We start from the raw sequence: 15,556 nt of genomic DNA, 5'->3' as shown, positions 1-15,556 counted from the left end.
GGGGGGGGGGGGGAGCGGGAAGAGGTGCATGAACCCACCAGCCAACAGTGCAGCAGGGAGCCGGACGAGGTGCATGAACCCACCAGCCAACAGTGCAGGGGGGGGGAGCGGGAAGAGGTGCATGAACCCACCAGCCAACAGTGCAGGGGGAGCAGACTGTTTTATTGAGGCAGGGTTTCCCTGTGCAACTACTCTGTCTCTCCTGAAACTCTAGCCTCGAACTCACAGCGATCTGCCTGCCTCTGCCTCCTGAGTGCTAGGATTAAAGGAGTGCACCATCGCTGAACGGCTGACAAGATATATATTTTGTGGTTCGAACATGAAATGTCCTTTATAGGCTCAGGTGTTTGACCACTTTCTTTCCAGCAGGTGGCGCTGTTTGGAAACACCTTGAAACCTTTAGAAGGTGAAGCCGCCTAGGAGCTGTAAACCTGGCTCCACTTCCTTTTGTTTTCTGCTTCCTGCATCCGGATGCAATGCTCCTTCTACCATGTCTTCCTCATCATGAAAGAACCCATCCCTCTGAAATTGAACCCAAACAAACATTTTATCCATGGATGCTTTGACAGGGTACCCTATCACAGCAACAGAAATCTCAGACAGCAGAGACTGTGGGTTCATAACACAGTGAGCGCAGGGCCAACACCATTTTACTTTGTGGCTGCATGGAGTGGATCTGATACACGTATTTCATCCACAAGACACGGCACAGTCTTCTTGTGCTTGAGAACATCAGAGAGCACTCGGCACCACACTTGGCAACCATTTTAAACAGTGACAGCACTAGCAAAACACAGAATTGACGGAGAAAAATGGAAGTCAAGTGTAATAGAAAATAATTTTACGTGCTTCGTTTTGTTTCCAGAGTCCAAATTTTATGCAAAAAGCGCACAAAAGTGCAAAAAAGGTGACTCCAAATTTACCAAGGAGAGCACATACTCACTCTGTGCAAGACACCAACCCCGCTACTCCCTCTTAGTCTCCAGCCCCTGCCCCTGCCCCCACCAGCACAGACCCCGGCCCCGAGGACCTAGGATGCAATGAATGTTCTTAAGCTACAAATACACTTTACTGTAATGAAGTTCACAAGGAGAAAGTCTGTAAGTAATGAAGACTCATCATACTTCAGCAACAGTGAGGGAACGCGGGGAAACGCGGCAGCTTGTAGCTGGGGAATTGCCTAGGGATGGAGTGCAGCTCGGTGGTAGAGCACTTGCCTGGCACGCAGGGACCCTGGCTGCTCTTGGTGCCGCACTTGAAATATGTGTTTAAACACACTGTGAAGGGTGTTTTGTGCATTGGATGTTACACCAGGCAACATGATTCTAAAAAGAAAAGAAAACAAAACAAAACAAAAAAAAAACTGTCTAGTTCCTTCTTCCCTTTATTAGCGTGGTCCTCTAACCAGAAGATGATAGAATAGTTCTGTTGGAGAAATGGAGAGCGAGGCTCTGAGGAGTGGAGTATTGATTAGGAAGACCAGAGTGGGGCAAAGTTGAGTTATTTGCTGTAGATGGATGTTTCTGCCCTCCCGGTCCCAGAACCATCCAGTCCCAAATAAACACACAATAATATAATATAATTTTATTAATCATGAACTGTTTGTCTTATTAGCTCAGGCTTGTTATTAACTAGCTCTTATTAACTTAAATTGACCCATAATTCTTGTCCATGTTTAGCCATGTGACTTGTTACCTTTTCTCAGTTTGGCAGTCTCATCTTGTTTTCTTTGTGTCTGACTGGTGATTGCATCTCTCTGCCTTTTCTCTTTCCAGGATTTTCCTAGTCTGGCTGCCCCGCCTATACTTCCGGCCTGGCTACTGGCCAGTAAGTGTTTTATAAAACCAATACAAGTGACAAATCTTTACAGTGTAGAAGAGCATTATCACACAGAATTTCCCTCTTTTTCTTTTCAAATCAAGACCCTGAATCTAATCTCTTTTGTTTAGCTTTTTTTTCCTGATCATTATCTATAACAACTTGTAACCAACACGCTAAACAAAGACAGACATTCATAATCTATTTTTTGGGAATGTGGGCATAGTTTTCTAGGCTACTTTCTGCTGATTGGGGTTGCTGATAATCTTAAGAGAGCCCAAAGAAAATTTAGGATTATGGAAAAATCCTGACTGGAGTATTCTGTGAGGCTGGATCATCTCAGCCAGCAGTCTTGAAGCTGTTCTGGATGTAGAACTCAGAAGAAACTGCAACAGGTGCTCTGAAGTGTTGGATCATCTGAGCCATCTGTTCCCATTGTAGATTTTTCAGGGGGTCTTCCTCGATCAAATCTTATTTTTCTTAACCAAGAATGAATCCATAGCCTCTCATTTCCTGTGGAAACAAAAGCAAAACCTCTTCTCCAAAGTAACCTATCTTTAAATTTTGAAGTAAAGTCATTTTCAAAATATATAGATTGGATTAATACAGCAACATTTATAATCAAATGTCTCAGCAGTGTTGCTCCTTCCTCAGAAGTCAAACAATTCAAAGACAACACAATAACATACAGTATTCAGATTCCCTGTGTATTTTCTATCTTTATGTGGCTTTTAAAAAAATTCTATTGCTTTTATTTTTATTTTTTGATTTTTTGAGACAGGGTTTCTCTGTGTATCTTTGTCTGTCCTGGAGCTTACTCTGTAGACCAGGCTAGCCTCGAGCTCACAGAGATTCACCTGCTTCTGCTTTCTAAGTGCTAGGATTAAAGGTGTGTGCCACCATGCCTGCTACTCTATTTCTTTTCTTTTTTTTTTTAAAAAAAATTATTTATCTATTTATTATGTATACAATATTCTGTCTGTGTGTATGCCTGCAGGCCAGAAGAGGGCACCAGACCTCATTACAGAGGGTTGTGAGCCACCATGTGGTTGCTGGGAATTGAACTCAGGACCTACAGAAGAGCAGGCAATGCTCTTAACCACTGAGCCATCTCTCCAGCCCCTCTATTTCTTTTCTTAAGGACTTTCTCTATCCATTTTCTTTTCTCTCGAAAGGCCTATGTATATTTTTAAACACACTGTAAACTCTTTATAGGTTTCTTTTCCATCTGAATGTGTCTTTACTGTATATCTTTTTTTTTTCTGAGCACATGAATCTCTTAACTGGCATGGCTAGAATTAAAGTTGCAGCTTTGGCAGCTGGTTCCACTCCATTCCTTAGCTTCCTGAGAGTCTAGCTTCATGGCAGAGGTACAGATGGGAGTCATATTTATTGCTACAACTCTGTGGAGTTTCTAGGTCCACGCCACAGCCAATACTACTTAAGTATTTGGTGGCAGGAGGTTTTGCTGCTAACACTGAGTCAAGAAGCCTCTCTTAAAAGAGTCTCATCTCTGCCTGCCTTTAGAAAACAGAGCCCACCTGAGAAAAGTGCTTAACTCTGTTCTTTTGTGTCTAGAATCCCTTCCCAAGCTCTCTCAGGTTTTACGTGGATATAGTTGCTAAATGTTTGGTGCCATTTGTAGATGGAAGTTTCTGTCCTGGCCAGTCCTGCAGACATTCAGTCTCAAAGAAACACACAGAGAAAGCCGGGCGGTGGTGGCGCACGCCTTTAACCCCAGCACTCGGGAGGCAGAGGCAGGTGGATCTCTGTGAGTTCGAGACCAGCCTGGTCTACAGAGCTAGTTCCAGGACAGGCTCCAAAACCACAGAGAAACCCTGTCTCGAAAAAAAAAAAAAAAAAAAGAAACACACAGAGGCTTATAGTGATTAAAAACTGTTTGGCCTATTAGCTCAGTGTTATTGTTAACTAGCTCTTACAACGTAAATTAACCCATAATTCTTGTCTATGTTTAGCCACATGGCTTGGTACCTTTTCTCAGTGCAGCATTCTTATCTTACTTCCTCTGTATCTGACTTGTGACTGAATCTCTGCCTTTCTTCTTCCCAGAATTCTTAGTCTGGTTGCCCTGCCTATACTTCCTGTCTGGCTACTGACCAATCAACATTTTATTTAACCAATAATGAGTGACAAATCTTAACAGTGTACATGAGCATTAACTTATAGCAATTTGCTCTTCTGTTTGGTCTTGTTTTAAATCAACCATAATGTCCAAATGGAATGCAGAAAAAACAATGAAAGGGACCATATACACTTGATGTATATGGGCATTTTAAATATTTATTGTGGTGTTGTGGGCTGAACTCAGGGTTTTGACCACACTAGGGAAGCTCCCCCACTAATAATACTCAGAGCCAAAACGTGTGTGTGTATGTGTGTGTGTGTGTTGTTTCTGTTTGTTTGTTTTGAGACAGTATCTTACTATGTATCCCATGCTCAACTGTAAAGCATTTTTGAAAGATTTGTTTTGTTTACAATGTATATGTTTGTATCTGAAGAGTATATGCCACACTTGTGCAAGAGCCCAAAGAAGGATGTCAGATGCCCTGGGGCAGGAGTTACAGTCAGTTGTGAGTTGCTGAACGCTCTATAACAACAGAAAGAACTCCTAACCACCGAGTCAGCGCTGCTCCGGCTCCCATGCAGGTCTTGAGCTTTCTCTCAGTCTTCCTGCTTTCTCCTCCTGAGTGCTGGAATCGCAGGCACTAGGAACAGGCTGGGATTACGCGAGCTCCTACAGTTGTAGTGAAGATTAGCTAAACCGAAACACAGGCCTTTAAGTAGCCAGGAAGAGAAGAATGCAACTCAGCTTGGTACAACTGAGGAGCTCATGAGCCTGAGGAAAGTGTGTACAGATGCCAGCATTAAATGTCTCCATAAAGGGGCAGAGCTCAGTGACAAGCTATCAGAGGTGGGTTGGAAAGGTGAGGCTGAGGTCACTGGAAAAGCTGTGGGGGACAACACTCTGTTTTTCTCCTCATCTTAAGACAGACAGGATAACCAGAGACCTGTTTTGCCTGTGTGAGTCCGAGGTCGCTGCTGTTGAATATCTGTTAACACTCTTAATTATTTTTAGTGTCTCTTTTGATCTTTCAAAGTGCTTGGGATTTGAGAATAAATTATATTATGGTCGTTCAAAGAGAACTGAAATGAACCGAAAGTCACATGATGTTTGTCCAACACTTGCCTTTTTAAAGGTTAAAGCATCCTTACATGTCGGTGTAAACAGTGAAATCAGAAATCAGGACAGAGCTGCAGTGAGCTTCATCTCTGCACTCAGGGGTTCTCCTGTGCTCTGACTGCCTAGTTCATTCTGAGAACTGTTGGTATTTATATTATTAAAGAAAGAGTGGACTAGGTATGTGCCACAGAACTATGATCGCAGCCCTCAGAGAGCTGATGCAGGATGGTGGGTTCAAGGCCAGCAATGGCCTTCATCAGAAGACGTCGTCTCCAACACTACAAGAAATCAACCCAGTTCCCTGAGACTGGCTTGTTTACTTGATTCTTCATGGCGCTGGATATTTACATGGGTTTTCCTTGGCCGGTTTTCTTACATTGAATCGGATTACAAATAAATACTCAGAGACGCCTCCTTTTCCCGCGCTTTAAGCCCCGGGCCACTGCGCTCCTCTAACGTCCGGTCTGGCCGTGGCGCCACTGGCATCTCAGGACACTTGGTGTCGTAAGAAGACTAAGTCAACAAAAGCATTTGTTCTAGGCACATAAAAGTCTCTAATTGCTATTGATTGATGGAAAATAGGAGGTGAGACCGTCGTTTAATATTCAGGCACCATGGAGGGTCAAGGAAGAAAGCACCCTGGTTTACTATTACACTCTCGTGTCTCCTCCCAACTTTCCAAAATATAAAAACACAGTGTTTAGTTTCTCCACTATTCTGAGGTCATCCTCTCTAAAGCGCTGTTTGGGGGCACACTGGTGCCCCAATTCCTGGGAGAAATAGGAGGAGCTTTACAACAGGGGGTTCAGAACATGGTCCAGACGGATCAATCCTGAAAGGACCGTTCAGTCACTACTGGGGATTTAAACAGGTAAATCAGGGCCGGGAACATGGCTCAGTGGTTAAGAGCACTCACTGCTCTTGCAGAGGACCAGGGTTTGGGTTCCCAGCACCTACACAGTGGCTCACAACTACCTCCAGGTGCAGGAGATTCAGTGCCCTAGTCTAGCCTTGGAGGCTGCTACAAGCTTGGTGCACACACACTCATGCAAGGAAATGCACAGACAAATAAAGTCTTTTTGTTTGTTTTTCAAGACAGGGTTTCTCTGTGTAACAGCCCTGCCTGTCCTGGAACCTGCTCTGCAGACCAGGCTGGCCTCGAATTCATAGAGATCCACCTGCCTCTGCCTCCCGAGTGCTGGGATTAAAGCGTGTGCTACCACCACCTAGCAATGAAGTTTAAGCAGATAAGACTGATGTTTATGGACAGAGTGTCCTATCCCCACCCAGGCCTTGCTTTATAGCCCAGAATAGCTTGGATCTTAATATGTAGCCCAGGCTGGGTGACTTATCATTCTCCTTCCTGTCTCCCGAGAGTGCTGGGATGATAGGCGAGACCCACACAGTAGGGCTGTGTCCTCCTGCCTTCCTGCTTACTATAGGGGATCAAGCCAACAGCTCTGCACAACTAAACAAGTTTCTTTCACTAAGTTGCATCTGCAGTACCCCAAATTAGGGTTTTCTTAAGTGTAATGTTGTCAATAAAAAAATGTGTAAATCAAGCCCAGTGGTGGTAGTGACATACGCCTTTAATCTCAGCACTCAGGAGGCAGAAGCAGGTGGATCTCTGTGAGTTCAAGAGCAGCCTGTTCTACAGAGCTAGTTCCAGGACAACCAAACCAAGGCTACACACAGAAACCATGTCTCAAAAACCAAATAAATAAATAAAATAAAATAAAAAAGTGTAAATCCACCTGGACCTAGATGAGAGGTGGATTCTTTTGCCTAGCATGTGCAAAGACCTGTTCCATCCCCAGCAAAACACACACACACACACACACACACACACTTCATAAACATTCAGCTTGACAAATCGTCAGAAAGAGGACTGAGCCCCCATCCGCCATGGCTCCTCCTGTTGCCATTATTCCTAAAGTCATGGTGGCACATTCCTTTAGTCCCAGCACTTGCTGGCAGAAGCAGGGGGATCTCTGTGAGTTCAAGGCCAGTCTGGTCTACAGAGTGAGTTCCAGGACAGCCAGGGCTACACAGAGAAAGCCTGTCTCAAAACAAATAGTCGTATCTATCATGATCTTGAACATACTGATAACTTTTGTTTTTCTCTTCCCTTGACAGGTGTATGTGTGTGTGTGTATGCGCATGCGTGTGCATACATATGGTATGTATGTGTGTGTAGGCATGTTTGCAGATGTGTAGGTGTGCATGGGGGTAAATGTGTATGTGTGTAGTGCCCCAGGGTCAATGTTGGGAGTCAATTTCAAACACCTTCCATCTTGCTTGCGGAGGTAAGATCCTGAAGTTAAACCAAGAGCTCACCGATGTGACTAGTCTTTTTTTTTTTAAAAAAAAAATTTTTTTAAATGAAAAATTTCAGAATTTTTTATCCGTAGTACTACTAACACAGTTTCCAGGGCAACGCACCTGTTGTGATGAAAAGAGAGAAGAGACAAAGCTACAGCAGATGAAAGTGCTCAGGATTGCACATCCACTCGACACTGCCTCGCATTAATCAACAACCGCACTTTTTGCAGACTGTGGCTGTGGCGGTCCTGAGCAACAAAGGTCTCCTGCTCAAGCTGCAGGGGCTTTTCTGCCTGGATCAGCGCTCCTTCTGTGGCGGATTGTTACAGTTCCTCCAATGCATTTAGGACGGATGTCTCAAAGTAACCCGCGGCTCTCCTGGCAACTCCTCCCTCTCTCTCCTGCTAAGATCCGCAGCCCTTTTCTGCTGCTTTTTGAAAACCGTCTGCTACCATATGCACCGCTTCCAGCACTGGATCCATAGCCACCACCACGGGGACTGCCTGAGCTTCTTCCACCCAAACTGCCCCCTTCCGGTTGTCCACTGTAATTACCAAAGTCATTATAGTTCCCATCGCCACCATAGTTAGCTCCTTCATTGTAACCATCATATCCTCTAACACCTTGGTTTCCATTGCCTGGTCCACCACCACCATAGCCCCCTTCCTCTACTGCTGCCACCATCACCTCCAAATCCATCTCCTCCATCATCGCCACCTCCATAACCACCTCTGCTGCCACCACCTCCACCACCATAGCCTCCTCTTCCACCAAAGTTTCCACCATGACCAAAATTACCTCCACCACCTCCAGAGTTTCCTCCATGACCCATAAAATTGACAGATCCACCTCCACGACCTGTCGTCCCCCGCAAACTGCATCTCGCGTTTAGAAGAGGCCCTTTGCACTCCACAGTTATGCAATTAACTGTGACATCATCAAGTCTCAAAAGCAAATCCTCTCTTTTTCCCACTCTGCCTGGCTTCCATAGTTCTATGGTTCCAATCTTGCCACACTTTTCCAAGTAGTCTCTCAGGTTATGTTATGTCTGTATCCTCTTTAACACCACCAACGAAGCTTTTCTTCACCGTTGAATGGACACCAGGCTCTACAGAATCCTCTGAGAAATGGCTCTCGGGTTCCCCCACATGCCCAGCGACCTTGTGTGGCTGAGCACACACTTCAAGGCTCAGGAAACCGAAGCCCCTGGAGTGTTTTGTTTGGGGATCTCTCACTACCACACAGTCTATGTGTCCCATCTCTCAAAACGCTCTCTTAAGCTAGCATCTGTGGTTGCGAAGCTCAGACCACTAATAAAGTTTTATCAATTGTTCTGGTTCCTTTGGAGCGTGGGCCTGTTTTGAGACCAGACTTGTATCTTCCAACTTGAGTTCAATATGGGTTTGAAAGAATATTTCTAAAAACTGTTATTTATGTGTATATATGTGAGGCTGCATGAGTTTGTACTGTTTGCAGTGCCCACAGAGGTCAGAGGACATCAGACACCCTGGGACTTGAGTTCCAGGCAGTTACGAGGCACCCACTGTGGATGGTGGGCATGAAATCCAGGTTGTCTTAAAGAGCAGCGAGTGCTCTTAACCACCAGGCCATTCCAGCCCTGTGAAGCTAGTCTCATTCTGTCTCCACCTCCCTAAAGCTGTTGTCTTAGTCAGGGTTTCTACTGCTATGAAGAGACACCATGCAACTCTCAATAAAGGACAACATTTAATTGGGGCTGGTTTATAGGTTCAGAGGTTTAGTCCATTATCATTATGGCAGGAAGCAGGGCAGCATGCAGGCAGACGTGGTCTGGAGAAGGAGCTGAGAGTTCTACATCCGGATCTGCAGGCGGCAGGAAGTGACGCCGAGTCTCTCAGGCATGAAACCTCAGAGCCCACCTCCAGTCACACACTTCCTACAAGGCAATGCCTACTCCAACAAGGCCACACCTATTAGTGCCACTCTCTATGAGCCAATGGGAGCCATTTTACTCAAACCCCTAAATCTGTGATTATAGGGGACTACCGCACCACATTCCATGTGGGTTCTGGGGAACAGGACTCCTGTCTTCACACTTATATGACAAGCACCTAAGTATCTAACCTCCCCCTCCGCCTTGAACATAGGCTTGTTGAAGGGAAATTATTTCTACATGTGCTTAGTACTTATTGGTTCAAAGAGGGAAAGAAAGCAGAGAGGTAGTAGACCTCTAAAGACTGCTGGTCAATTAATTCCAAGGCCTGTGGGGTATGGAGAGGGTGGGGCGGGGGTGGAGTGGATAGTGACATTCAGAGTACACAATGGAATCCAGGGAAGTGGTACGTAATTTGGGTGGAATTCTGACCTGGGCATGCTAACTTGAATGCAAGTTGAAAATTCCAACTTTGAACAGAAGAATAAACCAGTTTGATATTCATTCAAGGACTGGGAACGGCAGGTCAATGCTCTCCCCCTCAGCTACTGTTTAACAAATGTCAACAAGTCAAGTCAATCCAAACCTGTGTGATTCTCCTTGGACCTTTATCAATTAAACTCACTGTCCACGGTTGCTGTGGAGGGTGACCTCCCGGGACGTTGGCTGTCCTTTCACTAAGAGGACATCACAGAGTGAGAGCCATCCTTCTAATGGCGCCAAAAAAATGAGTATTTTCAGCAGTTACCCTCTGGGGTGGGACTTTATCGCTGTCCACTGTCCTTTCTGCCTAGAATTGAGAGCCAACAGCGAGGGGCCCATGTGTAGCCCCCTTTCCACCATCCCAGAACCCCCCAAACACACCCCCTTTCTCTTTTTGCATAGTCTTCTTTTTGTCCTGAGGTCTAAGACACTTAGCATCCGGCTCTTAGAGAAACAGATGCCACCCTCACCCGTCTGAGAAAGAAATCTGGAGGTGGGGTGGACCAGGCAATGACATGAGCCTACATCTTGTTGCCTGTGGGATCAAAAGTTTAGGTAGTACTGGGGCACCTGCCTCTGGTGTGTGACAGGTTCTTGCCTCCTATTGAAAAGAGGGGCCAGCCTTCTCCATTGTCTTAGATGCTGTTCTCCTGCTGTGAAGAGATGCCAGGACCAAAGCAACTTGTAAAAGGAAGAATTTAATTGGAGGCGTATGCTGTTTTTTACTCTTTGGGCTTTTTTTCTGGGGGGGGGGGGGCTGCCACCCAGCTCCCAAATAAATCACACACAGAGTCTTAGTCTTTCTTACAAATGCCCGGTCTCAGTTTGGCTTGTTTCTAGCCTGCTTTCCTTAACTCAAATTATCCCATCCACCTTTTGCCTCTGCACTTTTACCTTTCTCTATTTCGGTGTACCCTTCGTATTTCTTACTCTGTAGCCTGCTGGGTGGCTGTGTGGTTGGCCCCTAGGGTCCTTCTCTCCTTGTTCTCTCTTGCCCCTTCTTTTCCTCCTCCCAGATTTCTGCCTACCAGCCCAGCCTTCCTTTCTCCTGCCTCACTATTGGCCCTTCAGCTCTTTATTAGACCATCAGGTGTCCAATAACAGGCAAAGAAATAATAGCTTCAGATTCATAAAAAATGTAACATAAAAGAATGCAACACATCTTTGCATCATTAAAACAAATGTAACACAGCATAAACCAATGTAACACATCTTAAACTAATATTCTACAACAGTCTTGCTTACATTTTAGAGGGTTAGTCCATGGTTATCACGGTGGGAAGCAGACAGAGAAAAAAAAAAAAAAAAACAGAAAAGAGAAGTGGGCCTGGAGGCTCAAGGTTTACTTTTGGCTGAATTTCCACAATCATTCCAGACATTTTCAAGTCTTTTATTAGTTCTCTGGTCACTGGTATTTGTGTGGAACTGTGCACAACTGCGTTGAGGAAATGTGTATTTCTCACATTACTGAGTCCTTCCGGTCATCTGGGGTGCAGAGTTCATGAAGGATCTCTTCGGTCATGCTTTCCTGTTTTCTCTTCTTCATTCTCACTCCTTTCCTGAGTTTTTCATCTTCAAGGTCTACGTGTCTATTACTTTTCTCTTCTGCTTCTCTTTCACTCTTGACAAATAATCCATTCCACATTCACTAAAGCTTTCTCTCAAATTCCCTCGCTCCAACCCTTGCCAACAGTTTAAAGATTCAGAGACTCCTCAGCTAGAGCAGCGTTGCCTTGTCCTTTGCCAAGCGGGCAGTGTATGGCTTCTGACCAACAGGAATTAGTTTGCAGAGGGGGAAGCACGTGAGTCCCCCCCTTGATCCGCCTGGGGCTGCCCATTCCTCCCTATGACAGAGAGAAACGCCAAGCTGAATTTTTAGAAAATTTTCAGATCTTCTAAGACAGGGTCTCACATAGCCCTGAACTTGCTATGATTCCAAGCTTGGCCTTGGATCTTGATCGTCTGGCTTTCAAATATCAAATATTAGGATTACAGGAGTGCTCCTCCATAGCCAGGAAGCCAGTCTTCATGGTAACTGATTCTATTATTGCTGTTTTATTTCTTTCTTCAACCTATTGAGTCCAACAACACAGAGGAGCTGTGCCAATACTTCTTGCTATGGTAGCTTATACAGAAGAAATAAAGGAAAACACTAATTTGGGAGGAGAAATGACTTTATTAACCTTGCTGCATAATCAAAAAGGATTAAAAAACATACATTTCCTGGGACAGAAAACTGTACCAAAAGTATTCCTTACAAAATAACATCACAGACCAAAAGTCTCGAACTTACGGAGACACACACAACATGTTAGTTTGGGTTAATACACAATTAAATGTTTATACAACAGCTTGCTAACAAACTCATATTGCATTCATGTATATTTTCTTTAACCTCTTAAAAATAGCAGTAAAAAATTAGAAAATAATGTAAATGAAGAATTAAAGCTGAGGCTATAGATCTAGTATTAATAAATTCAAATATGACTTATAAAAGTTACGCACCTTACTCATATCCAGTATACAATCTTCAGGCTCTCCTATCACCCTCTATTCATTTTCCATGTAAATTCCCAGACAACTGCATTTCCTCCATTTTAATGCAGATTCAACTTTCCGCACACATTTACAATTAAATATCTAGCTCTAGAACTTTCCTTACACAAAATGACAAAATGTGTTTGTTAAATAAGTTCACAAAGAAGCAATAAAAAAGGTTATTTTTAAGAAACAGTTCTCATACAGCCATGATTGCACTGAGAAACAGGAGGCTTACACATCTTCAGGGTGATAAATGCTTCTGTGCCAGCTTGGCCATCTGTGGCTAAGAATGTACACTTGCGAGCTAACACCCAAAGGACATGATGGCTGGACTCGTTCCAGTAAATCTGTACAGCCCAATGGGGCTCTGTCACTGAACAGCTGCTTCCAGGCCCATCTGGAGGAACAGGAAATTCTTGCTAAGACTCTTTTACTATCTTCAGGAACGCTCAGTTTGGTACATCACCTTTTGGTCTTCTAAAAGAGATAAAGAAGCAAGGTACTCTTAGTGAGCTCACTGTCTTTATTCCCCACCTCCTTTCATGCATCTGCTTTAGTTACAATCCTGAAGCAGAAAAACAAAAACCATGATTTATATACCAGTGACTTACTCTCCTAATTCCTTGATCATCTCAGAATGCTTAGATATCACACGGAATTATGCTCTAATTCTGATCCCTAGTGTAAACAATTAATACAATCTTTAATTATCTAGTAATCACACATATCTCATATGCATGCAAACAATCAATAGTGTGTGCTATGTCTACAGATACATGAACAATCTGAATTTCAGTTCTCTGAGCAGTACAATCTGAGATAAAACTGTACATTATTTACTACCTGACTGCTCAAGAACTGGCTGGGGATGCAGGTGAGTGCGGAGAGGTTTGCCTCTCTGACCACCCCAGCTCTCACGCACACAACGAGTGCCTTGGTATGTATGTGTTTTTATGCAGATACAACTGAATACCAAATTTTCTAATGACAGTACCTCAAAACAGAGATAAACATTTTAAAAAATGCTAACTTATGATTATGAAAGTATCTACATCTCTGTTTTAGTGTGCATGCCTGAGTTCCATGTGTGCATCACATGCACACAGGATCACAGAGATCAGGAGAGGCGTCTAATTCCCTGAAACTGGAGTTACAGACAATGGTGAGCCATCATGTCATGCTCTCAAGAACAAGTGCTCCTGACCACCAAGCCCTTTACTGAATGACGAAACCCTATCTCAAGTATAAACTAAGAGTCATGCTCTTTCACACTAACACCCTTTAAACTCAGACACCCCTGTAGTGATATTCCATTTGTATTTTAATAAATAAAGCTTGCCTGGGGATCAGGAGAGTAAAACAGCCACACTGGTCAGCCTTACAGACCAGGCAGTGGTGACACACCCTTTAATCCCAGTAGCCACACTAGTTTGCCACAGAAACAGGGTGGTGCACGCCTTTACTCCAAGCCCTAGGGAGGATTGTAAAACGGGAGGAGACAGCTCTCACACAAAGTCTCATTCTGAGATCATGGAGGCAGGATTGTCACTTCAGGCTGAGGTAGAGCTAAGAGTCAGCGGTTGACTGTTTTGCTTTTCTGACTTTCAGGTTGTTTTATTTATTAAAACACAAATGAAATGTCACTACACACCCTCAAATACCATGGTTAAGTTATAGTTCTGTAATGTTTCATAGAATATAAAGTGTTTTTTTCCAGCCAATAACATACATGGGACTGACAAAACACAATATGGGATTTTTGTTAAATTAGCATAAACAAGTAAAAAATTTACAAATACACAAATCCAATCTGCTATTTGAATACTGTTAAGGCTATTTCAGGCCAGCAGGTAACATGACAACTTGAGCTTGGTCCCCAGGGTCGGCACCATGGAAGGCAGCTGAACCACTGCAAACCACTCTCTGATGTCCATAAGCGGACCATGGAGTTCAAGGAAACAAAACGAATTTCTAAATACTTAGCTTCAAACACTCTCACACTGACAAAAATTGAAAGGACAGGCTGAGGGCAGGATGCGAAGTCACTCATCAGTCATTTAGACAATTTTTCCTTGTGTCTTGTTTAACAAAAGACACAAAGGATGCAAAGGGAGGAGCTTCCACCACTGCCTTTAACCCTAACACCACTGCGTTAAACAAGGACGGCTAATTTTCTATATGAGCTTCTTCCTACATATTAAAGGCCATATTGGCAAATGTAGTTCTTTAAAAATGTTTTTCTCGAGCCGGGCAGTGGTGGCGCATGCCTTTAATCCCAGCACTCGGGAGGCAGAGACAGGTGGATCTCTGTGAGTTCGAGACCAGCCTGGTCTACAGAGCTAGTTCCAGGACAGGCTCCAAAGCCACAGAGAAACCCTGTCTCGAAAAAAAAAAAAAAAAAAAATCAATCATGTCAACAGCAAAGGTTTTAAAAAAGACTTCTCCATCACATGACCACAAGCCAAGGAAATTATTAGCAAATGTCCTATTTGTTCTTTACACAACCAAATACCACAACCTGCAGGAAGTAACCCAAAGGGTACTCAAAGAAATGAAATATGGCAGATGGATATGTTCCATTTTGTAGAATTTGGAAAACTAAAATATGTACACCACACTATTGATACCTATATTCAGGTTTTCAGTGGGCAATTGCTTTGAGTTTGGAAAAGACTGATTTTGGTAATCACACATTTGCTAGAAGTTATGGCCATCATGGGTATACATGTACAAATAAAGACAGAAAATGCTCTAACATATATCTCTAAGAAAATAAAATTTTTTTTTGTTTATTATAATATAAAGCATGTTACAGGTATACCACAAAACCCTACAGGGCAGACAGTTATAGAAGGAACAAATCAAACTCTAAGGAATATGTTAACTAAACAGAAAGAGGTAACAGAGACCCAGAGAAATAGACTGCATAATGCTTTATTATCTTTGAATTTTCTAAATGTTAATGAGAAAGGTACAACAGCTGTGAAGAGACATTGGGTAGTAGGAAAAAACTATGGAATTAAATCAATCGGTATACCTTAAAGATATGTTGACCTCAGAATGGAAACTAGGACATGGGTTTCATTGAGGAAGGGGTTTTGCAAGAAGAAAAACTATGGATACCATCAAAATTGATAAAGATTCAATTTGAACAAGAGACACCTCTCAATTAGAGGAGATGAGAGTTCACCAAGCAGCACGGCCATTTAATCTGAACTAGCCTAGAAAACTAACAAAGGCTTTTCATTCCATCAGATGTAACTTGCCAAAAGGGATCC

General features: G+C 43.5%; 1 protein-coding gene and 1 pseudogene across 2 annotated transcripts in view; both read right to left on the bottom strand.

Annotated features, from left to right (window-relative positions):
• Positions 1 to 7,699: 7,699 nt before the first annotated feature.
• On the bottom strand, positions 7,700 to 11,382 carry LOC126516068 (heterogeneous nuclear ribonucleoprotein A3-like; annotated as a pseudogene).
• Positions 11,383 to 11,893: 511 nt separating this feature from the next.
• Positions 11,894 to 15,556, bottom strand: part of Smchd1 (structural maintenance of chromosomes flexible hinge domain containing 1) — a 112,637-nt gene continuing 108,974 nt past the window's right edge. For both annotated transcript variants that reach the window (XM_050166206.1, XM_050166207.1), the window contains one exon: positions 11,894 to 12,755. In XM_050166206.1, the coding sequence (XP_050022163.1) occupies positions 12,728 to 12,755 (28 nt within the window). In that variant the 3' untranslated portion in view covers positions 11,894 to 12,727. The remainder of the gene's footprint in view (positions 12,756 to 15,556) is intronic.

Source organism: Alexandromys fortis, unplaced genomic scaffold (genome assembly GCF_014885135.2).
Source record: "Alexandromys fortis isolate MF-2015 unplaced genomic scaffold, M_Fortis_MF-2015_v1.1 scaffold_143, whole genome shotgun sequence".
NCBI lineage: Eukaryota > Metazoa > Chordata > Mammalia > Rodentia > Cricetidae > Alexandromys > Alexandromys fortis.
Note: the sequence above shows the minus strand (reverse complement) of the source record. Positions and strands in the feature narration are given on the sequence as shown.